This window comes from Carassius carassius, chromosome 14 (assembly GCF_963082965.1).
Source record: "Carassius carassius chromosome 14, fCarCar2.1, whole genome shotgun sequence".
In the NCBI taxonomy this organism is placed as follows: domain Eukaryota; kingdom Metazoa; phylum Chordata; class Actinopteri; order Cypriniformes; family Cyprinidae; genus Carassius; species Carassius carassius.
In genome coordinates, this window is record NC_081768.1 from 13,209,465 (window position 1) to 13,236,924 (window position 27,460).

At 37.8% G+C, this 27,460-nt stretch overlaps 1 protein-coding gene and 1 long non-coding RNA gene across 3 annotated transcripts; one reads left to right on the top strand and one right to left on the bottom strand.

Moving 5' to 3' along the window:
• Positions 1-367: 367 nt before the first annotated feature.
• b3gat2 (beta-1,3-glucuronyltransferase 2 (glucuronosyltransferase S)) lies at positions 368-18,917 on the bottom strand. Of its 2 annotated transcripts, XR_009437522.1 has the most exons (5): positions 17,854-18,917; positions 12,247-12,391; positions 4,570-4,718; positions 2,459-2,545; positions 421-560 (listed from the first exon to the last, which is right to left on the bottom strand). XR_009437522.1 is itself a non-coding variant. In XM_059566193.1 (4 exons), the coding sequence occupies exons 1-4, from the start codon at positions 18,418-18,420 to the stop codon at positions 474-476; spliced, it is 948 nt and encodes a 315-aa protein (XP_059422176.1). In that variant the 5' UTR covers positions 18,421-18,911; the 3' UTR covers positions 368-473. The 2 variants fall into 2 exon arrangements, 1 of the variants encoding a protein (XP_059422176.1); XM_059566193.1 differs by lacking the exon at positions 2,459-2,545 and having other exon boundaries at positions 368-560; positions 17,854-18,911.
• Positions 18,918-19,433: 516 nt separating this feature from the next.
• LOC132156550 (uncharacterized) lies at positions 19,434-22,369 on the top strand. Its single transcript, XR_009437461.1, has 3 exons — positions 19,434-19,788; positions 20,113-20,184; positions 20,325-22,369. It is a non-coding gene; the product is annotated as an uncharacterized LOC132156550 (long non-coding RNA).
• The last annotated feature ends 5,091 nt before the right edge of the window (positions 22,370-27,460 follow it).

Below are 27,460 nucleotides of genomic sequence, written 5' to 3' on the forward strand. Positions count from 1 at the left end.
GTCCTTGTAATGGTGTCTCGTGCTTTAGACGGTATTTCCTGGGTTTTCCCATCCATTATTCCATCCACTATTCCTTTTATTTTCGTGGATGAGGCGATTCTTTTCAGCACCCTTCAACCTCTTTGTACATTATTCAAGCAGCTGCTCCTTTTCTTCCATTCATAGACATTGATCTGATTCTCTGAGTGTCCAGAGTCTGAAATGGTAGTTGACTACCGCATTGGGAATAGGATCAAGTTTTCACGTACAGTTGCCATTTGAAAACCCCTTATCCATGGTTTCTACTCTACCATGTTACAGGTAATCCAGTGTGATGCCACTGTGAGAAGCTCCAGCAGATACAGTGCGTGTCAGTAGAGAATCCCAAGCAGGTATCCTAAAGTTCAAAGGAAGGTGGCCATCGATTTGGAAAGTGCTGATGATGGCGGGCCTTATTCCAGTGTTCTGTGACAGTCTTAGTGCAGTGTTGCTCGCTAGACCTCTATATAGACCGAGTCCTGTTGCCGCTTTGGTTCGTTACCCAGGTTGACCTTCTCAGTGCGGGTATGCCAGACCAGGACCTGAAAGAAACCATTTGAAATCAGGTATTTTAGAATACTTGTGTATATATACTATGTATATTGTATGCATCAAGACAGTTTATCTACATTACTATAAATGGGACAGCCCTTGAAACACTTTACCAACCTCAAATAAATGCTTTTTAATGCTATTTGAGCCTAACAAACAACATAAATGGGTTTAGTTTATGTCATTTAAAAGTACATTTGACAAGCCGTTAGTATGATTTCTTTATTTCCCCATTCAAGTAAGATTAATATTGGTCTTGAATCCCTAAAAGAGCTATTGCAAATATGGCTACCAATTGACTTTCCTTGAAAGGGATTTTGAAAGCAATGGCACTTACATAGGTACATCATAAAAAAAATAAGGTCATTGTGTGTGATCTCTCAGCAGAGATGTTTAAGGCTGTTGGTGCGTGAAGGTTGCTGGAATGGGATCTCTTGGACTGGTTAATGTCTTAATTATAGCAGGTAGAGGCAGTGCAGGGAACGAGCACAGTTAAATTGCCGCACCCAGGTGTGACGCATCATTTCCTTAACACATGGCACTACAGATTGGCTTGTTTTGTAAAACAAGGCTAATTTAGCAGAACCATAAGAATAAGGTGCACTGAGGAGCAACAACCCATAAAGTAACCAAAGTGTCCTGTGACCTGATAACAAGATGTATCCCTCTGGTAGATTCTGTAATACTTTTTATGAAGGTGTCTGACACTTTACTTTGCTGTCTACTAACCCCATTGTTCCCTTGATAAATATTTTAGGGGTGGGTGATATACAGTACCTAAAGACACGATTAACTGGTAGAAATGTATCAACTATTAGAGACTTTGGACTTTCATCTCTATTGCAGTTACACACTCATGTGACATTGCTGTGCTACGTAGTCACAAAAACAGTTTGCACGCATTTTCAAACATTGTAGTTTAAAAGAAAAGTAATTTTAAGCCGTTGAAATGCAGTCAGCAGTAAATATGTGTGTGCTGTCTAAGAGACTGTCTGCGCTGCCAGAGAGGCACATGAAGACGGTGCTCTTAAAGCACGGGAGTATTGAGAACAGTTATTTTTGCCGCTTTGAAAGGATAAATACACACATTTGTATGTCAAAATGCCTGTCTTTGCAAGTATCCTAATAAACACAGTAATTTAGTTCAACTTTAATAAGAAGAAATATATATTTACACAGTGAAGAATATGCAGTGTTTAATTCATTTGATTACTTTATAATGTACAGTATGTAGCATTTCTTATTTATTTGTTCTGATTTAGTGTATTGTCCTATTGTAATTAGTTTCTTATTTTTATTTAATCACTGTGTTGTCTTCAGTGAGCTTTTTTTATTTTATTTAGGCTAGTACCTATTAGTTTATGATATTGACACTTGAGAATTATGAAATTTCTATGATATCAGAACTTTTGATATGGTGATTAAACTTCATGTAGTTGTGTTTTTGTGTGGCTGTTGAAGACATCTGCAGCTCACAGTGATGTCTAATTTTTGTAGGAGGAAAGTAATAATACATGAAGAATTAAACTTATACGCTTCCGCTTTCATATGTAATAAATCCTTTCATTTTTAATGTTGATAATGTAATGGCTACAAATCATTGCGCAAAGGTTGAAAGCAGTGATATAACAGCAGTGTGGAGGTGTGCAACCAGCAGTCCCCATGGGCTCTAGTAATTGTAAATGAGTTTCAAGAAAAAGGAATTAATATTTAAACCCTTCATACTTTTTGGGCTAATCTTGGAGCAGGCTTAGTCTTGCATCTGCATCTATTAGAATATTGTAAGTCAAGTGTGCTGGAGATGTCATTGTCATTATTGCAATGTGTGCCATACTCTTGTTAAATACTCGGATAGACCGATTTAAATTTGTACAGAGTGAAACCCCACTTTGAGCGATCCAGGAATAAGACGAGGCACTCTGTCACCCTGCTCCTCTAGATCCTATCTCCCCTCTTCAATACCTCGTATTGGCTTCTAAAAATAGAAATAGAAAATTTTACCATTTTAGCTTCAGTAATATAGTGTAATGTATAATTTACAAGGCATTAACATTTTCATGGTTTAGACTCATTGATATAAGTTAAGGCATTTGGTACACTACCATTCAGAAGTTTGGAGTCAGTAAGATTTTTTTTTTTTTTTTGCTTATATTAATTTATTCAGCAAGAACAAATTAAACTGATAAAAAATTAGAGTAAAGACGTATAATATTCCACAAGGTTACAAAATGAACTTTCTATTCATCAAATAATAATAAAAAAAAATTATAATTTGAATAATATGAAGATTAAATATATTAAGCAACAACTTTTCAAATTGGTAATGAATTTTTTTTTTTGTAAAATCGGCATATTATAATGATTTCTTCAGTGTCATTAAGTTAATATAGTTAGATATTTCATTAAGTGTCAAGTGTTACCAAATTAAAATTGGTTTATTGATATAATGTTACATGCCTTAAAGTGATTTTCTACAAATAGAATAAAATATTTAAAACTAATTGTTATAGCCTATAATTGTTCAAGTATTTTAGCTCTTAATCAATGTGTATTACTCTTAGTTCCATTGCGAAAAAATATGAACAATGTCTGGATTCCATTTGGGCTGTCCCATATTTTTCTCAAACAATATTTGTGTTGAAGATTTTTTCTGAGGGTTTCTTCTGAATCTAAACAGGATGAGCATCTGAAGCCTTGAGAGAGAAGAATAATTTGAGCGATTGTGTTGTGCAGAGTGAAGCATGCTGGCACGCTGACAGCAGTCTGGCAGGATCTGGTCTTCAGGAGCACGATTGAGATTGACATTAATAAATAGGAGAGTCTATGCCCTAATTTCTGTAAATAAGCCTGTGAATCTCTCTCACGCACCATCTTCACCTCTCCATCTATATGGCATGTTTGCCATCCCTCTGCCAATCTCAAACACGTTCCAGTTGCCCTATTCTTCTTCCTCTCTCCCTCTGTCCCTTTCCTCCTTGTCACATCAGTTCAGTCTGATTACTCTCATAAGATGACCCACCCAAGCCTCCCTGTGCTTAATTTGAAGTGCATGCTGGGAGTTAGCCATATCTCCCTGCCTACAGGCTTAGTCACAGTCATCAGCTGGGACCCTCAGGAACGCTTCTAAAAATGTGACCTTTCCAAAAGACGTCGCTGGCAGGGCTCCACTTTGGACAGACGCCCGCTCATGCCCAATCACGAAGACCCATAACTGTTGGCGCAAGCACTTCCTTTTGTTTACTTCCATAAGGCCAGCCTCATATAATTGGACTGCAGCCACAAATTTAAGTATATTAAACTCCCACTTTGTCCGAGTAGCGCCTCGCACTTCTTCGTAACTGTCAGTGGCCTTTCTACTCTGTTTACGGGTGCGATATCTACACGCTTACACCCGCCATGGCATTGTACAATAGGAACAAACCTGCACTCTCTGCTCTTTTTACAATGCGCACATTATGCTAACTAAATGAACAGGATGAGCTGATTGGCTGACGTTGGATACATGTCCTGCTCTTGCTGGTGTTGGTGATTAGTGGAATTGTCAGCCCTGCTAATAGTCACTATTAATAACTCAGAGCGGCTACCATTAGGGTAATTGGGTGATAATGATGATGGCAGGAGCAGTGACGTGCAGTACGGGGAGGAAGAGAGCATTTTGACACGTAAGGTGAGCCGATTTTTCGGCTGCTGAGATAATGGGCCACGGGTGAATGCAGGAGCTTTTAGAATCAGACCGAGTCAAATACATAAGAATGTGTTTTTCATTTCACATCAAGAGCTCCTTGACAGTGCTATTCACTCTTGTCACTGGTAGAAGAATAGACCGCCATATGAAGTTAGTTTTCAAATTGGTACCAAAAAGATAGGGTTGAGTCATAATGTCTAAACTAATGACTCAGACTCAAGAAAGACTAGGAACAAATGAAGGAACATCAAAAAGTGGATGTTTTTGTAGTGTTCATGATAATCAGTGTGAAGGATGCAAGTTGCTCCACTGACCTGGGTACAGTTCTTGGCCTTTGGCTCCAAGTCCTCCACCTTAGTGATTTGTTTGAGGAAATCAGACTCTTGCATTCCTGGTTTAGCTCCTCTTCTCTTGAACAGGGCACGCGGGTTTGACAGGATCACCTGCAGGTTCACTGCAAAGCCTGTCAAGGATGGAAATAAAGTTTTGCAAGCAAGTATAAATCAAATTTTCAATTTGAATGTATTTACTTTATTTAATTACTTTTTCCTCTTTGCTGCTTTTGTTGTCACAGCTCATGATAGTCATTAGTGGAGAGTTTGGAAAGAAGTGCGTGCCTAAGAGCCGTGATTGCCGACTGCAAATCCCAAATCAAACACTTCCAGGGGTTGAGCAACTGCCATTGAGATGAAGGGGAATGCTAACAGATAGCTTTCTCCTTGTATTATAGACTTCGTTTGCAAGTGAGAAAGTCTGGGTTTGGAACAAGCTCCACCAAATATATGAGCCCGGACCTCAAAACCTGTCTTAAGTCGATGGGGTATATTTTTAGCAATAGCCAACAAAACATGTTATGGGTCAAAATTATAGATTTTTCTTTTATGCCAAAAAGCATTAGGATATTAAATAAAGATCATGTTCCATGAAGATATTTTGTAAATTTCCTACCGTGAATATATAAAAACTTAATTTGATTAGTAATATGCATTGCTAAGAATTAATTTGGACAACCTCAGATTCCAGATTTTCAAATGGTTGTATCTCTGCCAAATATTGTCCGATCCTAATAAACCATACAGCAATGGGAAGCATATTTGGTTTTGTGGTCCAGGGTCACATACAGTATATATCAAAAAGCTCACACTGGTACAGACCTGAAATTGTTTATTGCAAATTTATCTAAAACTAATTCTAATGCAGATAATCTCCTTATATACTCAAGCACACCCTCTCATTTATTCTGTATTAACTACACACAAATACACAGCTCTTCAGCGTGCTCTTGACCTTATGTATTTCTCGTGGGAGCAGATTGAACCACCCCACTGTTGCATGTGGGTCAGGGTAAGTTTTTCACCCCCTCGTTTCCATTTCTCTCAATGACACCATCTCAGCCACAAAACAGGAGAAGGACTTTTCAAATTTGACTATAGGGAATATCACCCTCTGTTGTGGCTTTTTTATCCTGGGCACAGGCTGTTTTCTAGGACGCCTGCATTCCAGCTAAAACCACCTGGGCTTCCCTCAAATCCGCAGAGGCGAGCTCACGACAGCAATGCAATGTTCATCTAAGCCCTGGCTAACTGTGTCCTTGTGTAGTTACAAGGTTTCTCTCCCTCAGATCGACATGCATACTGTCAAGCTTTATTAATAGTTGAAGGCCAGCCAACTCCTTTCTTTTGATCTTTTTTTCTTTTTTTAATGACTATATTGCCTTTTGATGTCCCTGTTGGAGTATTGAGGGAATGATGTAAGAACCTATGCTCAGAGATCCAGGGACAGGGCTTTGATACAGCTGAAGAGCCGGAGACCAACGGCACTTCATGGACCGGCTAGATGCGCCGATGAGTTAAATGTATAAACAGTGTGGTAAACGCACACTCAATGTTCACATCTTACTCTTAAGACTTTATGACCAGGGTAGGGTTGCACTGGCCTTTTGTAACGTCTTCTATAATTATGAACGCCTTTAAATTTGTAAACTTAAGTGCTGTTGTTATGATTCATAAAAACTTATTTTGCCTCACAGAACTGCCAATAGTAATTACATTTCCAGGGAAATGCAATAAATCATGAAATTAGTATATTTAAATATGTAAATCTCATTAATAAACTGTATAAAATTAAAGTACAATAAGTAAATACAGAAATACAACAGTCTGTAAAAGGCAAATGGTAATGTGTACTATTTAGATTACCTAGTTTTGTGTTAAGTGTCATTAACAACTCACTTGTTTACATAAAAATTATGTCTAAAGGATTTAATTCTTTTAAGGTGCAATGTAAGCTCATTGCTGTAATCTAATCAGTTTGTTGTTGTTTTTTCCAATTGTTGTTATGTTTATACAAACTAGAATTTTGTATGGTTCCTTTTAAGCTTTCTATCAATCAAAGAATTCAAAAAATGTATTACGGTTTCCACAAAAATATTTTCAACATAATAGTGAAATAATAATAATAATTTCTTGAGCAACAAATTTCTGAATGATCTTGTGACATTGAAGACTGGAGTAATGGTGCTGAAAATTCAGCTTTGCACAGGAATAAATGACAATTTTAAATAAATTAAAATACAAAACAGTTAAGTTTAGTTAGATAACTAATATTGTGTAATAATATTCCACAAAATTACAGATTTTACTTTTGATCAAATAAATGAAGGCCTGATAACTGAAAGAGAATTAAAAAAAAACACACTTACAACCCAGAACTTAACTAATTTTAATGTTGCAGTTTTCACATATTTAGTAGTGTGCAGTGTTGCCAGTATATTTTATATATATATGTATATGTGTATATGTATGTATTCTTGTGACACAGATCGTGTAAAAGCTAGTGTGACTATGCACGGCCTAATCACTGTGTAGACTACAGATGTAGCTTTTTGTTTTCGTCTATTCTCATGCATAATCTTTTCAACCCTTCTCCGCCTAATGCGCAAAACATCGCTATTGTGTGTTAAAAAGGTTTCCATGTTAAGACAAGCACTTGAGCTCCTCTTCAGGTGAGAGCAGTGCTTGAAAGCAATGAGAGAGGTGGTTTAGGACCTTTTCTATGCTATTGTGTTTGCTATCAAATGAAGCCGTACAGCAAGAATACTAAATAACCTTATTGTTCTCAGCTTTTGTTCAGGGAGAAGTGTAGTAGAGCCGGCGGATTTATGAACCTTAAACAGCTCCTAGAACGTGTGTTTAGTCTACGGCTGATGTGAGGAAGCATATACATTGTGTGAAGTGTTTGGGAAGGGAGATGTGCTCACTGTCAGGTAGGGCTTGACAATGAATACATTATATCTGATGACAATAATAATGATATTATGGGTGAGTGAACACGTGTGAAGAATACAAGCTATGGAAGAGGAGCAATAGTGGTAGTAATGGAGATCACATGAGGAAGAGATGATACCATCTCTTGTTATTAGAGTTTTATGAGCAGCATAACATCCAGCGGCAGTGCTGGAGTCTGGGGAATTAGAGATTGCTTCCACTACGCACTGTTATCTCTGACGTTGTATTCATTTCCTCGAGCTGCATATGAGCCCTGCCTCTATCTATTAGGATGTTTCCAACCTTTCTGCATCTTTTCACTCATCCCTCTTTAATGCATTGCCTGAGATCTCACGTGTGTTAAAAATGCACAGCGAAATTGCTGAATTTAGCTTCGTTAAAGGTGCTTTTCACCAATTATAGTGAGCAGAGAGCCCCGCCACCTCACTTCTACCTAAATAACAGGGTATCTGTTATCTTTTTCTACCTGTTATACTTTTTTGTTGTTTTTTTACTGTCACAATACATTTTTTGTAATAGTAAACTATAATTAAGCCATTTGAAAGTGTAAACACTGACGCTTTTAACATCCCACTGTTTGGGAATCCCGACCAGCCTGATATGTCAACTTCCAAATTACATTTAGTAGTTTATCAGATGCTTTTATCCAAAGTGACTTACAAATGTGGAACATCACAAGCAATTTATCAGAAGAGCCAACAGTATTTGCAATACACGGTGCCAAATGCCAGGAGTTATTATAGAAAGTGCCTTTGTTTATGGTTGTGTTTTAGTTAAGTGCTCGTGGAAGAAGTGTGTCTTCAGCTCTTTCTTGAAGGATTTGATGGTCTCAGCAGATCAGGTGGAGGTTGGCAGCTCGTTCCACCAGAGAAGAACAGAAAGGGTGAAGTATCTGGAAAGTCATTTAGGGCATGTTTACATGGCAGCAATTGTACTAGAAACTGAAAGGTTTTTCCTTTTTGCATTTTGAAAAGTTCATCGTACAGGCAGATCGTCAGGTTCCTAGAAAATGACAAAAATGCTGTATTATGCATGCTAGGTGAGTAGTTGGCAATGTTACTTTGTAAAGAGACAGTACACGCTTGCGCACAAATGCATTCAAGTTTGTACGTCATGCATAATTATATAGGGTACACGAAATACAGATGCGCATGATGTTACTGTTTTCAAATGTGCATTTTTGTACAACCCGAATTCCGGAAAAGTTGGGACGTTTTTTAAATTTTAATAAAATGAAAACTAAAAGACTTTCAAATCACATGAGCCAATATTTTATTGACAATAGAACATAGATAACATAGCAAATGTTTAAACTGAGAAAGTTTACAATTTTATGCACAAAATGAGCTCATTTCAATTTTGATTTCTGCTACAGGTCTCAAAATAGTTGGGACGGGGCATGTTTACCATGGTGTAGCATCTCCTTTTCTTTTCAAAACAGTTTGAAGACGTCTGGGCATTGAGACTATGAGTTGCTGGAGTTTTGCTGTTGGAATTTGGTCCCATTCTTGCCTTATATAGATTTCCAGCTGCTGAAGAGTTCGTGGTCGTCTTTGACGTATTTTTCGTTTAATGATGCACCAAATGTTCTCTATAGGTGAAAGATCTGGACTGCAGGCAGGCCAGGTTAGCACCCGGACTCTTCTACGACGAAGCCATGCTGTTGTTATAGCTGCAGTATGTGGTTTTGCATTGTCCTGCTGAAATACACAAGGCCTTCCCTGAAATAGACGTTGTTTGGAGGGAAGCATATGTTGCTCTAAAACCTTTATATACCTTTCAGCATTCACTGAGCCTTCCAAAACATGCAAGCTGCCCATACCGTATGCACTTATGCACCCCCATACCATCAGAGATGCTGGCTTTTGAACTGAACGCTGAAAACATGCTGGAAGGTCTCCCTCCTCTTTAGCCCGGATGACACGGCGTCCGTGATTTCCAACAAGAATGTCAAATTTGGACTCGTCTGACCATAAAACACTATTCCACTTTGAAATAGTCCATTTCAAATAGGCCTTGGCCCACAGGACACGACTGCGCTTCTGGACCATGTTCACATATGGCTTCCTTTTTGCATGATAGAGCTTTAGTTGGCATCTGCTGATGGCACGGCAGATTGTGTTTACCGACAGTGGTTTCTGAAAGTATTCCTGGGCCCATTTAGTAATGTCATTGACACAATCATGCCGATGAGTGATGCAGTGTCGTCTGAGAGCCCGAAGACCACGGGCATCCAATAAAGGTCTCCGGCCTTGTCCCTTACGCACAGAGATTTCTCCAGTTTCTCTGAATCTTTTGATGATGTTATGCACTGTAGAGGATGAGATTTGCAAAGCCTTTGCAATTTGACGTTGAGGAACATTGTTTTTAAAGTTTTCCACAATTTTTTTACGCAGTCTTTCACAGATTGGAGAGCCTCTGCCCATCTTTACTTCTGAGAGACTCTGCTTCTCTAAGACAAAGCTTTTATAGCTAATCATGTTACAGACCTGATATCAATTAACTTAATTAATCACTAGATGTTCTCCCAGCTGAATCTTTTCAAAACTGCTTGCTTTTTTAGCCATTTGTTGCCCCCCCGTGCCAACTTTTTTGAGACCTGTAGCAGGCATTAAATTTTAAATGAGCTAATTAAGTGGATAAAAGTGTAAAATTTCTCAGTTTAAACATTTGCTACGTTATCTATGTTCTATTGTGAATAAAATATTGGCTCATGTGATTTGAAATTCCTTTAGTTTTCATTTTATTAAAATTTAAAAAACGTCCCAACTTTTCCGGAATTCGGGTTGTAGTTTACACAGAGATGGCAATGGTACCATTTTTAAGAACTTGAAATTTTTTTTTCAAAAGTTTGTGTTTAGAAATAGTCAGAATGCATAAAACAAGAAAGAAAGGACCTGGTGCTGCACATTTACTCACATACATATATGTGTGTATGTATATATATATATATATATAATATAGCTTAAAGGTGTTGTTTAGTTTTAGTAATTTGGTCACACTTTATTTTAAGGTCCAATTCTCACTATTAACAAACAATTTACTACAACTTCTGCCTCAATAAACTCTTAATTTGCTACTTATTAACAGTTAGTAAAGTAGTTGTTAAGTTTAGGTGTAGAATACATTTTTTTAAGTTTTTTTTATTTTTGGTTTTTAATATAATATTGATATTTTATTTTATTTATTTTATATATAATATATACTCTGTTACTCTGCATTAACATTAACAAGACTAGTTCCCCGTGCCTTCCCTTCATAAACATTGACATGCTCTAGTCTAGCTAGTATCTCTAGTGTTGTATAGAAGAAAAGCCTCTTCAGAAGACTCTAGTGTTTCACAGCTTTTTTCCTCAGCTTAGAACGTTCCTTTCGCATGGTCTCTCTATACAGGAACCGCTTTGGGCCAATTTTATATGCCTGTTTGAAACGACTTCAGTGAGGGGCAGTCTGGAAAGTATCAACACGACCAAACTCCAAAGAAGCCCCATCTGCTTATCTGAGCAGGCAAGCTGCTCCTCACACAGCTGATGTTGTGATCATCGACAGCACATGGTATCACATGGGCAGAATATCCTTCAGAACTCAAAGAAAAGATAGAGACAGAGATATGGATGGTGGAAGTTCAATACCTAAATAACATTAAGTAAAATTGAGAGACCTTGTGGTGAAACTTGAAGACATAATGCTCCAGCTAATGTTGTTCTGCTTCTCCAATACTTTTAAGACATTTACAGTAATGGTTCTGAACTTTAAAAATGTCTTCATCAAGTCCGTTGATGGATGGTTAATCGACATAATGATAAAAATGTATATCTTGAATACACTGTAAATCGCTTTGGATAAAAGCGTACGCCTAATGAATAAATGTAACTTAAATGGAAGCTTTCAGATGGGCAGGGTGTAACAACAAATGGTGGTTTAGTGTTCAGCTTGAGGTGTTACGTGATTTGTACAAATTAGTCCTGGAATTCAAAACCATCAGGATGACGGAAAGTTCCAGTCACCAGAAACCTGTTATTTAACCAGTGGAATCTATTGGCAAAAAAAGTCTTTATCACTCAAGGGAGTGAGCTAGATCATGTTCAGGGCCTATAAATACATTTAAATCTAGAACTAGACATTTAGAGATATTTCCAAGAACTGGTCAAACAGCTTTTTTTAAATGACCGCTTAATCTGTAATACTAAACAAGCTATAAAAACCTCATTAAGCCATGATGCACAGGATTTTTCATGTCAAAGGCATGGTTTGTTTTTGTTTGTTGTAATGGTATCATTTACAGTAAGCAGTTTCAGCACTGAATGTATTATAGGCAGAACATTTTGAGAAAATCAACTGATTTAAAAACTACAGCTTTTCCTAAAGCAAGCTTTTGGATCATTTTTAAAGAAAATGCAGTGCAATAACCTGGAAATTGCTTAATTGTCTGTAATTTTCTGTTATTTTGAGCTGTGGTTCTGTTACACAGCAGAAATGCCATTAGTGTGAACGCATGCTTTTGTGTTTAATCTTGCACATAGTGTAAAACAGGCAAAATTGTCATATATTCAAATATAATACAATGGTGCAGCAAGATTTTTATACTCCATTATCTTTCAGGTTTATTTTTTATAAAAATCGGTAAACACATTGCTAGTTGTGTTTTAATGACTGGGCATGTTGTTAAATGAGAAGTTCAAGAAATTTTTACTGGTGTCTTACCAGCCATGTCAATTGCAAATGGCCTGTCGGCCTTCCAACCAGTGTACCAGCCGACCACTTTCCCCTTTTCCACCAAGGGCCGCTCGTACCTCCGTCCTCCAACGAGTCCCACTGGCCACACTGACACTCTCCTGGTTGACCGCATCTGAACAGCAGAAGACAGAGCAGTGATAAATATGATACTATTACAAACCCAATACACCAAAGTTATTCTAAAGATCTGCAGAGATTTGTGGTGGATCCTCCAGTCGGTTCTTTGGACCTTTATACTGCTAACCAAATGCAGTACTTAGTCTGTTATTATTTTTCAAGGAATGAGCATAGTACCGACACGCACAGCATGGCTTATTATAAAATCCTGGCTCATTTTCAGTACAAATAAGTCCATCCACCTGCAGTCTGCTGGAGACAGCACACATCTCTCTTCAGTTTCATAAACACGACCACATCTGATTGAACCACCCGCCAACACTACAACATTTCCAACAAGAGACCCTCTTCCTTGAGGAATTTTAAACATCCTACTGCTGAAAGAATCTTGTTTTCTCTTCATTCCTTCATGTATGGGGAAATGAGCGTTGCTGCAATTTCCCGAACAAATGGTCAGAGTAGCCTTTGAATATTTAATGGTTGTGCTATTAATTTGAGTGCTGTATGCAGTCGGGTGACATGTCTCTGTGGTTGGCGGCCGTAAGCAACGGACAAGCTTTGAAGCCCAAACTGTTGCCATTTTAGCTATATTTCTAATGTCTGTCTTCCTCCCTCTCTTCAAAGGCTCCATCTCCATAATGGTGCTCTTAAAGTCTAACACGGCTCAAAGGCAAAGCCAAAGAATTCTCCATAGCAAAGAGGATGTCATCTGCAGGTACCAAGCGTCCTTTTGCGTTGAAGTTGACAACAAGGGCAACAGGCACAGCCATCAAATGCAGTGTCACATACACTGTTCTTTGAGCTGAGCTCTCAAGCTACAGGCGGCTATGGCTAGGCATCTGTATTTGGCAGTTTTTGTGACCCATGTGGTTTCCTGCAGGGACAGGGAATAAGAAAGTCTGGCCCCATTTTGACAACACTGTGCAGAGAAATAAATTTGTAGTAGATGAGTGTGTTCGATATCTTTAGGGAAGTAAAATCACCTTCGATAACAAAATTCTACATGCTGCCTGACACTTCCAGAGAGGATTCGAACAATGCAACAACAAAATTGGATCTAGTAAGGAACTAAATTTTAAAGAAAGACAGGTTACGACTGAGAACAATAAATCTAATGCAGAATTCGCCGTGATGTGGCATGGCACCGAATACACCAGGCTGGGTAAGAGAATACATTGCACAGAGTATATTGTACCACAAAAATCAAAATATGACTTCATTATTACAGTGTGTTGCCAATACATGGACAGCACAAAATCACATTATAACTTTGTTTTTTAGTTAGTCTCCTCTGACTTGCTTTCCAGTAACAATATCTGAAAATACTTGAAACGAGAAGCAAATGGTTTTAGTTCCTATTGACTTGCATTGTATGACTTGGAAATTAATTAAGTTAAAGATGATGGTTGCCAACTCAAGTACTGATGTGTTAATTGCATTCAGCAGAAGAAACACATACATACAGGTTTGGGAGTACAGTTGAGTAATTGACCCTTCGCAAAGACCCCCCCTCCACCCACCCCCGTTGCTCTGGCCAACAAGCCATGCCACTCTCATGCCACACATTGTTCTCACACAGTGAAAAATAACTGTAACATTGCGGAGCAAATAAGACACTGACAGACAAGACAGTGCAGGTTACTTTAGGTTTAAAACAAAGAAACATTTTTGTCATTTTTTAAAGAAATGCAAACAATAAATACCGTTTTGTGCCTTGTTATTGTGTCGTGACAGATCACTGTAGCACCTCAGTTCAAGCGGCACGTGACGTGAACCGATCATCTCTTCCTCTTTACTAGTTATAACATGAAAGAAACATGAATGAGTATCAGAATGTATCTTGTTTCAATCGCGGCAAGATGTCAATACACACCATATTTCAAGTTCAAGTCAACCGACGGTAATCTACTTTACAGTCTCGTGTGTTTGTCAGACAAAAATGGGCAGATTTTGTGATATGATTGATCAGATCATCTGTCGATCAAACTACATACGACGGGTCAATTGATGACCAAATTTTCATTTTGGTGGATTATCATTTGGTTTGCCTGGTTTCTCCCAAGGTTTTTTCTCCATTCTGTCACTGATTGAGTTTTGGTTTCTTGCCGCTGTCGCCTGTGGCTTGCTTAGTTGGGGACACCTCATTTACAGCGATATTGTTTACTTGATTGCAAATGATTGCACAGATACTATTTAAACTGAACTGAGATGATGACATCACTGAATTTAATGATGAACTGCCTTTAACTGTCATTTTGCATAATTGACACACTGTTTTCCTAATTAATGTTGTTCAGTTGCTTTGACAATCTTTTTTGTTTAAGGCGCTATATTAATAAAGGTGACTTGACTATTTCTCTTTGTGTATATTAAAAATAAACGAGGATAAAACAAAGAGGTTGTGGATATCATACAGGATGGCACTCATGTTTCACATGGGAAAACATGCAGGCTTAACATGCACTTAAAGTGCCACATTAAGGTAAGTGTTCTTCCTTTTAATGCTCTTCAGTTGCATCATGTTTTGCAGGTGATAAAGAAAACAAAGATGGTTCTGATTGGCTGATTTGTGATTGATTATATCATGCTCCACTTTTGAGTCAAATTGCTTGTTATTGGAATCTTATTTTTTATCTAATAATAATTGTATGTTCTATTTGTGAGTTTAATGATACAGCTATTTCTGCTCAAAAACTTAATGGTAGAATAATCTCCCCAAACACACACACACACACTAGAACTTGATTATTGTATACAACTTGCTCTGTCACATTTCTGTACAAGTTTGTGCTTTTCTAGCTAATTTTGAGACCTTGTATTTCAGTTCTTTTATGTTACTGTCGCCTTAGGATGAATCAGTTGAGCTGTAGCATTTCTCGTTGGGGAAAACCGTATGTGCTAAATGAATACATTTCCTATGTGTCATTAATATTTGTCATTATGAAAGACTAGCTGTTGAAAAAGGCCAAATGACTCTCATTGTTGTGCTGTGTAATGTGTTTGTGTTGAGCAGAGCAGGGGTCATCAGCAGACTGACACTGTGCTCTGCCCCTCAGGGCCTGCTCCATGTGTTCATCCATATGTCCAGCTGTGTTCTGGAGAAATGGAGAGAAAGAGAAAGAGAAAGAGGGAGGAAGGGATGCACAAAGCAAGCATTGAAGGAATGAGGAGGGCAGTAGGCCTGTCGCAGAAGAAAATAGAGCGGCTCAGACGGGAGGAAAAAGCAGAGGTAAGAGAAGGGTAGAATAATTGATGAAAAATGAGACGATGAGCTATAAGTGCAAGGTTTGGACAACAGCCAAGAGAGAGAAAAAGATTTTGTGTTACTGTATGGGACAGAGAATATAATGCAGAGGATGAAACCTTTTCTCCCATCTCATCATTTGACTGCTGTCAGCTTCCTGGTGCCCTTTTTATGCTTTCCAGTCAAATAAAAGAAATGTCCAACCATCAGACATTGAATACAAAGCAACACATTTACATGGCAATTATTAAGTTTGTATGTTTTGGTGGCTAATTCATTTGAATTTGCATGCTTTAGTTCAGTTATCTTACACACTGATTAATTTTTTTTTTCTTCTTATGGGTAGACCTTCATGCTTTAATAAAAAAGAATTTTTTTTTTACACATTTTCAAACACATTGCATCATATTAATCAATATGAAAAACAAACTTGTTAAATGTGTTTTCCCGTGCAATTAAGTTGATTAAAGGGATGGTTCATCTAACAATAAAAATTGTTATCATATGTGTTGTCCATGTTGGTCCAACTCAATACAGGTTCCAAAAACACAATAAAATAAGTGGTCAGTATGACTTGTGCATTGCATTTGATATTGCATACTGCACTATTCACTTTAGTTTTCAATACGGAAGTAAGCTGTTTTCTGTCAATATGTGAGACTTCAGGTTCATTAGCTGCTATAGGGAAACAAGAGGAATATCAAAGTGTGGTGAAACTGTTTGCACTTCAAACCAATGTGTTGATAATTAGGACAATACATTAAAATAATAAGTAAAATAATACCAGTTTGCAGTTTCAAGCAGCATAATGAGCTGTTTTGTACAGCTAAAAATAACAGAAGTGAATGACTCCAGAAGCCAGACGCATTAAATTTACGAATGACTGTGACTAATTTGAAAAAAGTGTATTTTCTTTAATAATAATAATAATAATAATAATTAACAAACCAACAGCATATGGGTTTGGAATAACATGAGGGTAAATAATAATAATTTTTGAGAGAACTACTCCTTTAATCCTACTGCTAACACTTTTACCAGAATCCAGCTGACGGGATCAAAACTATATTCTGAAGAAATATGTGCATAATTAAAAAAGTTTTTAATGTGTGCAAGAAGTAGAAAAGCATAACCTGTGTAAGACACAGCCTCAAATGAAGTGTCTCTCCACTCATCTCTTCACAGTGTTATCGGTTTCATCCGTCGTCCACAGACAACCGTTTAAACAGACAAATCCTAATTTCCCAGCTGTCAGGTCACTCTCTTGTTTCTTTGTGACTTCTACTGCCTTAAACTGGGTTAATTCACTCTGCTTGGCTACACAGTATACTGGGTCGCCTTCACTTATGCGCTTCAACTGCTGCGCTTTTGAGACTCATAAGAAATAGATGGCAATGGTGTGATAAAACATCGCATGAATGTCCATCGGGACAGATTTCACAGCGAAGTCTCCTGATGCTTTGCAAGTTCTTAACTGCCACCATACTTCTCTTTCTCTCTGATTATATACTTAAATGTAATACAGCAGACTTGTGGAGTATAAACATCTTATACAGTGACAATATGGAGGATGAATTGACTTAGTAGTTTTTCAATTTGATAAAAAATGTTAAGTGCAGGTTCTCAAGGCAAATACTGCAGAGGCACTGGATTGTGTATCACACTTTGTAAAGCATGTAGATCTATGCTCCCCACTTATACAGTTAATTTTAACCAGCTGTTGGCCTGTTTTATGCATTCCATTTGATGGAAGAAAAAAATAAGATGGGCATATATTAATGTGCTGCTTCTTAGGGGGAAAATTAACTCATCCTGCACCATTTGTGTTGACATGCATGACCTTTTTCAATTGGTCAGAGTATAGGGCGAGACCCTAGGGTGTTTGTTTAGTTTTTTTGGACCTGGGCCAACAAGCAGATAGTAGCAACACCCTAGCAACCATAAAGCAAATCCCAGTCATATCTAAACAACAAAATGTCATAGATTCATGGAGATGAGCTCTTTATGACTTGGACCAATGTCTGAACCAGTTTCTTGATAACCCCAGTCTATATATATCTGTCTAATTGCCACTATTTGCAATGTAGTATTTCTATTGTAATCGCTTTTCTAACCAAGTAGGCCTAGCCTATACTTAATTTTTCAGATTGCATATCAATCCTTACTCGTCTAAGTAAAATTAAACCAATAGCATCTCAAAAAGACGTATTTACCTCTTCAAATAATTCAAGGCTGTAAGTGTTATCATCATCCGCGAAGAAAACGACTCCTTTATCTTTGGGCGATCGATGTCCTCTCAGCCAGCCGAGCGCTAAGTTCCTCTGCTCGGTCGCTCGGGGCATCCCTGTCCGCTTGAACCTGCGCGGGGTGAACACGTTCAGGTGAGTGTATCGCAGCCCAGAGCGGGCGAGAAACCGAGAAACCAGCTCCGAGTGCGAGTTAGAGTCCTCCACCAAGATCCAGTGGAACTGCGGTACCTGGCGGAACGTATTTGCCAAGCGGGTGAGCTCTGCTTTCTGCACCGCTCGGCTGTAAGTAGGAGTGATGGCATAAATGACCGGGAGAGATGTTGCGTTCCTCCCGCTGCTGCTGCTGCTGCTGCTGGTGCGAGTCGTCCTGACGACCTGCCGTCGCTGCTGCTGCACATTTCCCAGCCGAGACAAATAAAAGCTGGCCGTGTTCCGTACAGACAGTCTCTTCGTATCGATGTCGATCACGATGATCACTATCAAGATCCACGGAAGAAGGATGAAAAAGCGCGTGTAGAAGATGGATTTCATTGTGCCCGAAGAACCAGCGCTGCTTAATGTGAAGAATTAACAGTCCGCCACTGACGGAGCAGTTCATGCACAGCCGATTATTGAATTATTGCAGATTATTACTTTTTAAACTTCATTTAAAGCCGTACCTCTTGTGTTTTTATAGCCAGCATCCGCAGTGCATGAACGTTTAAACTTGCCATTGCCGTTTCCTAAACGCGCTGTTGCGATCCCATCCCGTCCTGCGCTCCGCCAGAGAGTCCGTTCCCTGAGATGATGCTCCCAATATTTAGGGATTCTTCAGTCGTTCAACGCAGAGAACAGTGCCAAAAATAACAACAGGTCATTGTTTTGGTCACATGCATAACTTGGAGTGCAATACATCCACGTAGGTGTTATGATTACTCAAAACTGCATCGTATGATGGGACTGAGCTGATGGTCCGACGGATGCTGCTGTAGTCTGTTGAAATGAGGAAGACTGAGACTTCAAACTGAGATTTCTCCCTCCCCAGTCTCCACCTGCGCACTACAGAGCGAGCGAGGAATCACTTGCTTTGTTGTCTGTTTTTTTTTTTCTATTCACATATTTGTCTGTTAGACGTGTAGGCTACAGTTTATTTTTAATATGTAGCTAAATGAGTACAAAGGGTTGTTGTTAGAACTTACTCAAATGCTTGCAAGGCAAATAATTTTGAATGAATTGTAATCATTATTACTTCCCCATAGCCTACTCATTTTATTTCAAGCATTTTAATTCCTAAAAAAAAGAGGTTTGGTTTGGCTGATATTTATTGACTTGTATAGATATTTAGTTACATCATGCTGACACTTTACAATAAGGTGTCATTTGTTTACATCAGTTAATGTATTAACTAACATGGACAAACAATGAACAATACATGTATTACCTTATTTATTAATCATAATATTAGCTAATAAAAATAGTCATTCATTTTTCATGTTAGGGTTAGACCTTACACTGCAGTGCATTAACTAATGTTAACAAAAAAACTTGTGATTTTAATAGCCTAATGCATTAAATGCTGAAATTTACATTAACTAAGATTAATAAATGCTATGTTCATTCTTAGATCATGTAAACTAATGTAGTAAACTAATGAACCGTGTAAAGTTGTTACCTTATTAACTTCTTGACTTTTTTTAGTTTATTTGCAAACTAAATAAATACAATAGACTATTTTTTAGAAGTCATCACTAAGGCCTGTGCTTGCAATATTATAGATAACATAGGTAGACATTATTAACATCTTTTTTTCTTTCTTTTCATTTGTTAACAATTAACTAATGTGTAATTTGTTCAATGAAGACTAGCACCACTTTTCTTTGTTGCAGAGGGATAGTCAGACATCTGAGATTCCAATAACAGGTGTGTTCATGAAAAACAAGAACATTTTCATTTATTTTGCTATTACTGTATATGATCTGCAGAATGTTTTTATTTTTTTAATGCCATCTAAAACTACAAGTAAGATATCCGAGTGTGTAGACAATATACATTGATGGAAACTGCTAGCCAAAGTATTTTCTTTGCTGTTGTTGGTCAATGTAAAACACAAGTGAATTAATATCGTTTAAAATAACAATTAATTGTCAGCTTGTGTATGAAGATCCTGTGAAATCCATCTTCATTTTTGCACATTAACAATATGATTGACTGAAGACTCATTCTGTTGATGTTCATTTGCTTCAGGCATATTCCCATCTGTTTACTAGATCACCTGATGACATAAACAAAACATCATGATGCATGACAAACAACAAGGTAAAAAGCAACATGGCAACTTATTAGATTTAACAGTCTACATTGTAATCAAAATGGCTGACACCTCGCCTTTCAGGCTTTCATGATGTTAATTTTAGAGCTGGTGTGTCTATTTGACCGTCTTGTGTCTCCATTCACAGTGCGATGACAGCAAAGGATTGTGACATCCAGCCTTGTCCTCCCCTCCTTGACATGCCACCCCCTGTCACCACAGACAATGTCAATCACAGAAAATAGAAGCAACTGTCAGAGATGCTATCACAGTGTGGGCAACCTTTTGTTGCAAATGACTGAAATCTGACAGGTAACTGTAGCTATTGTTCACTTCATTGCATTTAGAATGAAAGAGAAGCACTATGACGTATAAGAAGGAAGCACAATGGTTATTGCGTGTTTATTCAAGAAACGAGCCTCAGGTCTCGGATGTAATGGAATTGACCCACGGTGAACTGTTCTATAACATGGAGCAAGTGTTTTTTTCTTGATTTGTGGGGGATTTATGCTGTTCAGGAGGAACAAGAGACACTATGACACACTTCAAAAGAAATAATGGTGCTGCTGTGCATTTTTGCAGTCAATCTAATCTGGTAATCCTCCCATCTTCCTTCATGCTGATGACGCTTCACAGGAGAGTGCGGACTGGACTTTTTAATGGCTTTCATGGGTGGGGGAGGAGGAAAAGAAAAGCTGTTTATTGATGGAGAAATATCCTTTCAATGCTCATGCATGCTGTTGAAGCCAACCCAACGCAATAACAACCAATTAAAGCAGTGCCCCATAAAAATAGATCACAGCACAACTAGATTAAACGATAATTTAGGTCTCAATTCAATAAAAGTGAGGCAAAGCAATTTAGATCTTCACAATAAGCAGGAAATATAGAATGCATTTGTCAACACCATTTGCATAGAAATGACTTTTCATCACTTTCCATTATTGTGTGAATTTCGCTTGAGCCAATACATTTTCTCAACATAACTCAATGGAAGCAATTGGTCTGGAGTTAACAGCATTAGGTCTCTGTTCTCGAAGCTACAGAAACAAATTGCTGTTGGACTTTTTCTCAACTAAAAATCGAAGCATTCAAATAGTTTCACTTGTTCCAAGCCTAATCTAATTTTCGAGCGAAATGCATCTAATGTTTCAACCTGATAACGGTTTGTGTTTCCAATTCTGCCACCATTTCAGCTGTACAATAAATTGAGTTTTAAGATGTACAGCAAAATTGGCTTATAATAGCTTAATTGCCATAATAATTTAACTGACTTTGTTTCTCTCAAGCTTTAGAGTAAGAACAGTCCATTTAGCTTCAAAATGCGAGTGTTTGTGAATAATTTCCAGAACAGAGTCAGATGTATGCAAGTCACGCAACCAGATCTCTAAATGACAGAAGTAACTTTGCGAGCTCTTTCATTTCAAGGACACTGAAGAAAGTGCTAATCTGAAGCATCCAAGCATGCAATCAATCTTTTTTTTTGTTTTGCTTTTGATAGTTAACATCTCTTTGCATTGTATATTTCATCATCTTTGTCTAATGCGGTCTTCGAGATTGTCGTGATGCTCTTTTAACCAGTGAATAAAAGCAGTCCTAGCACAGCAATAAATGATGAAGGATAAATATGTGCTGTAATAACCTTGAATCTGTGGCAGAATATCATGCTGTGGGATAGATTTACATAACAAAAGATGTCTCTTGGAGCTCAATCACAAGTAAAGAGAGCCGAAGCAGGAACATGGCATTTCACAGGCTACATATTATGAGTATATTAATAGATGATGACACTCCTCAATCCGGGTCGACATCAAAGATATGAGCCCTGGGATAACCACGTATTAGCACCTGTGATACCAAGCTGGCTCTCTCACACTGTGGCTAACATTTACCTGCAGGATCTTCTGAAATACTCAGGGTGGTTGTATTTGTTGCCACACATGGCATATAACATTTTCCCTTGCACTAGCAGAGAAACTTGGTGATTAAACGATGGCCTGAGAGACCACATATCGACATGCTGATAGCGGTCCAGATTGTCTTAACACTGTGCTTTGTCTTCATGGGACATGCATGCAGTAAAAGGTCATTTAGGTCCTTAATTAACCCATAGGGAAATTATATCGGCTAGAGAAGGAGAGATTAAATGAGAAAGTTATCTAACCTCACAAATGCCCCATGATGTATATGAAATACTAGGACTGGACTGATTCTGGCCAGTCTCTTTAAGACAATTATCTTTATTCACCAGCCTTCTTGGTAATGTCTCTGGTCGCTATTTATTTATTTTTTCTCAAGTTCAAGTTCAAGTTCAAGTTGAGCTTTATTGTCATATGGGGACATAGAGTTTAATGACTGCTGCACACAAACAAAACCAAAACACAAACTAAAATCCAGGCCAGGTACTCTCTCGTCCTTCACTGTCGTCGCTCCTGTTTTATATCCTTCCATTACCTCTGTGGGACTCGAGACCGGTGGGTCGAGCAGGTGTCTCTCATATCTCAATCACTCCACCGGCCTCGCCCCGTTCCCACGGCTCTCGGCCCCGCCCCACTCGCCACAATACTATAGATAAATATTTACCTATACATAGACTGAAAAAGAAAAATATATAGACTATACGAATGCTTCACATAGTACTGTACATGTGCAAAGAGAAACGTATATCAAGGGGCTGGCTGGGGAACAGCGCAAGATGATTTGTAGTGCATGAGCATGTAAACGCATATTACTGAGTCTTACTAAGTGTCTAGTGCGCATAGAGGAGAATTGCACAAAAATTATTTGAATTGCACAGGAGCACTTTTGGGTAATAGGCAAAGGATAAATTCTATGTATTTGTTAGGAGAAAGTCTATAACTTCAAAAACTAATTTCAGTGACAGATTTTAACATTTGAATCAGATCTGACAATAATTTAATACATTTTCTTCATTTGCACTAAAATTATAGCTAAAAAACAGGTTAGTCCAATGTGCAATTTTGATTAAATTTTATGGCTGCTATAATAAGTGTTACCGTTTCTTCCTATACGTATCTTTTCAAGTGGTCCTTCTCTTACCTCTTTACACTGTCTGATCTGGCCTTGATCTTTACATCCTAAATGGCTGATTTTTCCAGTGGTTGTGCTGTGTTGTGCTGTTCGCCCTTAGCATTGATGTAGCACGCTGCCATTTAGTTTCAATACAAATCATCTGTGCCGAAGTACGCCCTGACTCTTTTCTCATAGGAAAGAAAACAGTGAAGATCTGAACAAAAGAAAATGCTTTCACATTCTATCTGAGAAGGCATTTGCAAATCATGAAAGATGCAGAATAGAGAATGGCATTTTGATAGAGTGCTCCAGCAAAACCAAGAAATCACTGGTGTTCACACAATTGCATCTGGCACAGGGAACTTGGCAAGGCCTTCTAACATCACAATTAATTGGTCTCATCCTGCAACAATCTAATTTGTTACTGTGACACGAAGCCGTTAACGATGAAGAGCGGTGACAGGGTTATCAATTAAGCTTGTGTCTCCCTGGCCTGTTCACTTCTGTTTGGAAACCCTCTTGATTCTGTTCGTTTAGTCCCACTGGGAGCTGGTTGAATCTTTATGGTGGAGTGGAGTATACAAGACTGGAAGGATAGTTTTCATTTCTATGCTGGAAGGACATGCTGTCCCTGCCACAGCCAGCCTGCTGACTTCTTTCTCACCTTCTGATGTATGACAACACCCCTTGGTTTTCATCTCCACTGGAAATGGGACACTCCCCTATCAAAACTGTATTGCTCAGAGGTTGCCCTTTCATAACTCAGTTGACTCAACGGAGGTCCCATTAGATTTCATTTAAGCATCTGTATCCAATGTAATCTGCGGTAAGAGCATGTGCTACAACACACTGCGCTGTGTGCTCTTGTGGAGCTCCAATGACAAAATTCCTGGAAGAAATAAAAATAGAAGCAAATGAGACAATCGTTGGCAGACAGTATAGGAGCATAGTGTGATAAAATACATGTGGATAGCATCGTGGAAAATTTGGTCTTGCTGCTAAAATGTTTGAGTTCGTACTGAAATCTGACTTTTGAATGCAGACTCTGCAAATTTGAGCAGTTTGCCAAGTCTGCACTTGGCAGATTTGGTTCAGTTAAAACTGATATATGAATGCAACATGGACCAAAGACATCTAAACAAACAGGATGTGAGGTCACAAGATGCAACCCTGAAAAGGACAAAATGCTCAAGCGTACCCTGGTTCTTCTCGTCAAAGTAACTATGTTGCCACGATGCCCATTACAGTTCAGTACAGGCAATGGAGAGTGAGTGCAATGAAGTAATTCCTGGCACTGATCTGACATTTTATAAATAATTTGTGGATTATAAGCTGGTAGAAATACCAATAGCATCATATGTACACACATACAACAAGCAGATTAGACTATGTTCAGTAAGTTTGCCATATATATATACCAAGAAACTGTCCAATCCAATGACCATGTCCTTGTGCTTTTTTTTTTTATCATCTCAGGATTCAGTGTTAAAAAGAGGCCTAAGTAAAAGACTCAATTTGCTCTCAATTTAGTCTCATGGTCGAAAAAATGAGATTAAAGAAATTAAATTTTTCATTGCTATGGTAGTAATTGGTAAAAACCACACTTTCATATGATTTGAAATGAGATGCAATTATACAAAAAAAAAGCATATGCTTGTCTCAGCTCAATTTTAAAATATCAAACAACTGAGAGATTATAGAGATCTCATTTGCGATCATTGTTTCCAATTGCGCCGACATGACTGGACAGAGTTTAATTTACAGACCCTTGTCTCTATTTTAGTGTAAGAATTCTGTGCTTTAAAATCCTATTTTTAGAAACACAATACTCATTCAGAGGCCTTTTATATGTATGAAATGGATATGTCCTCCAGCTGAAATGACTACTTTCTAATATTCAGATTTTGTTTGAATGTGATGGCACTACATTTCAAAGCCATAATTAACTTCCTCCACTTAATGACAGAAGAACTGTCAACATTTAATGAAAATCTTGAAAATGAAAAAAGCAAATGTGAGCAGCCGCTGAAATGTCTTCCTAATCTGTTTATGCTGTATTGCATTTTTAAATGCCACAGCAGTGCTCTGTTGAACGAGGTTAGCGATATTAGTGTGGAATAGAAAGATTCACAGACCCTTAGGAGGATTTAGGGCTTGTTGAGGGGCATAGGTTAGGAGTGACTTTTCAAAGTCTTTACTGAACTTTCTTAATTAAACAGCACAGATGTGCTTTAGGCCATAATAATCTTGAATGCTGTGATTAGTAAAGCTGCAGGAGTGTAATTCAGGGAATATAAGGAGGTTTGATGTGTATATGTGGCACACAAATAGAAAGATAACAATAATGTCACATGAGGAATGAATAATGACATCATTCCTGCATACAAATAACAAACAAACAGTAATCAGATCGTCAAATATTTAAATGTTGTACAGGTCATTCAGCAGTAACCTTTATTGAACAAATAACTGACAATGTAAATGTCAGTTATACACAAACAAATGCTCAATCCACATGAGGCAAGGTCAGGTTAAAGAAAGGACAATAATTCAACAGTTACTTTGTAAACAAGATAAGTGTGTGACTCAAAATATCTCTTGGCTTAAATATTTTAACATAAGCTAGACTTGGAAAATATATAAATGATGTTAATATACATAAGTATGTACACTATAAAAAGGACTTTTTTTTAGATTTTCTAATAGACTTTACATCATGTCACATTTAGTGAACATTAAGTGAACCTTTATATTTTTATTAACCTATATTTATTTCTGATATATGAACCCAATGTGTTTATTCCCAAAGATGAATTCTGTTATAGTATAATTTAAGAAAATTTGTATGGAAATAATGGAGTTAAATTTTAAAGGGACATTCCCCCCCAAAAAAGAGAATTTGCTATTAATTTACTAACCCTCAGGCCATCCAAGAGGTGACTTCTTTTCACCCGTGGCTCCTGAAATATGAAAGGGTCAGTCTGTGCAAGACACTGAACATTATGAACATTTTTTAACTATCCCACTTCACCAAAAAGGTGAAAAAATTTGTTTGATCAAATGAACATTAATAATAACAGCATTAGAAAGCTGAACTTTACTGTATGAACACTGTACCGTTTAATTAACAGAAGATGAGATAATTAATGAAAAGCTCACCCTACTGTCCACTCCTGTTCTTCATCTCTGTGCAGCCTCCTGCATTTATAACTCCTGTAATCACCTGCAGACCACACAAACACACACAGACACGATGACCCAAACAGAATCAATCCTCCTTCACAGGGGCCGTATAATTGGTCCACTCTCCCAGAGCAGGCCTGTTAAGTATGCTCCACTGTGAATTATGGATTGACAGCAAAATGGCTAATAAAATATGAATGGCCAGTTTTTGTAGCTTGCGCCTTTCTGTGTGCAGATGTTGGTAGCAAAGCCTGTGTACTTCTAATAAAACACCCGTCATCGCAGTCCAGGAAATGGCACAAAGCTCTTATGAAAACTATGGGCCATCCATAACAATATATGTCATTATGGAGAAGCGTCTCATCAACATGAGTGTCTATGCCTATATATTTTACCTGCAATCAGCTGTCTGTGACACTGAGCATTATTTGTCAGCGTGCTGTGTGATTTATGCTGGTGTCTGTATGCCGTTAAACCCCTTCCTCCCTTCTTTCACCTGCTCCAGATGCTCTCGTATGCTCTCTAGGGGCAATTTTATACCTTGTGCCGTTGTTTGTTTTTTAGGTGTTTATTTCATTAAAAACATCATCCTGTACGTGAGCGGCTTGCAAAAGAGAGAACATAATGAGTGAGTATGGGGTTCATTACACACAACGCGTTTATGTGTTGAAAAATGTGAGAGGTAAGCAGTAGAATGGGGGAAAAAATTCAAGGTCCAGACTGACGTAAAAACCAGACTTGGGTAAAAGCTTATTTTACCCTGAGCATCCCATTTTTAGAACACTGTGTTTACATAAAAACTATGGAAAAGTAGCCAGTGGAATGCAGTAGAATGCATGTGTGACAAGTTTTCAAATGAGTTTTAATTTTAAAAAATATATATTTTTTCATTTAAATTATTATATAATTTATAATATATTTATAAATATAATTTAAATATAATTTAGCCTATTTAACTGTAACATATTACGATGAGTTTAAATAAGTGATGAGTAAAAATATAGATCTTATTATCTTACCTCCATAGTATATTATGTTGTATTAAAACTTCTGCTAAGAATAAAATCG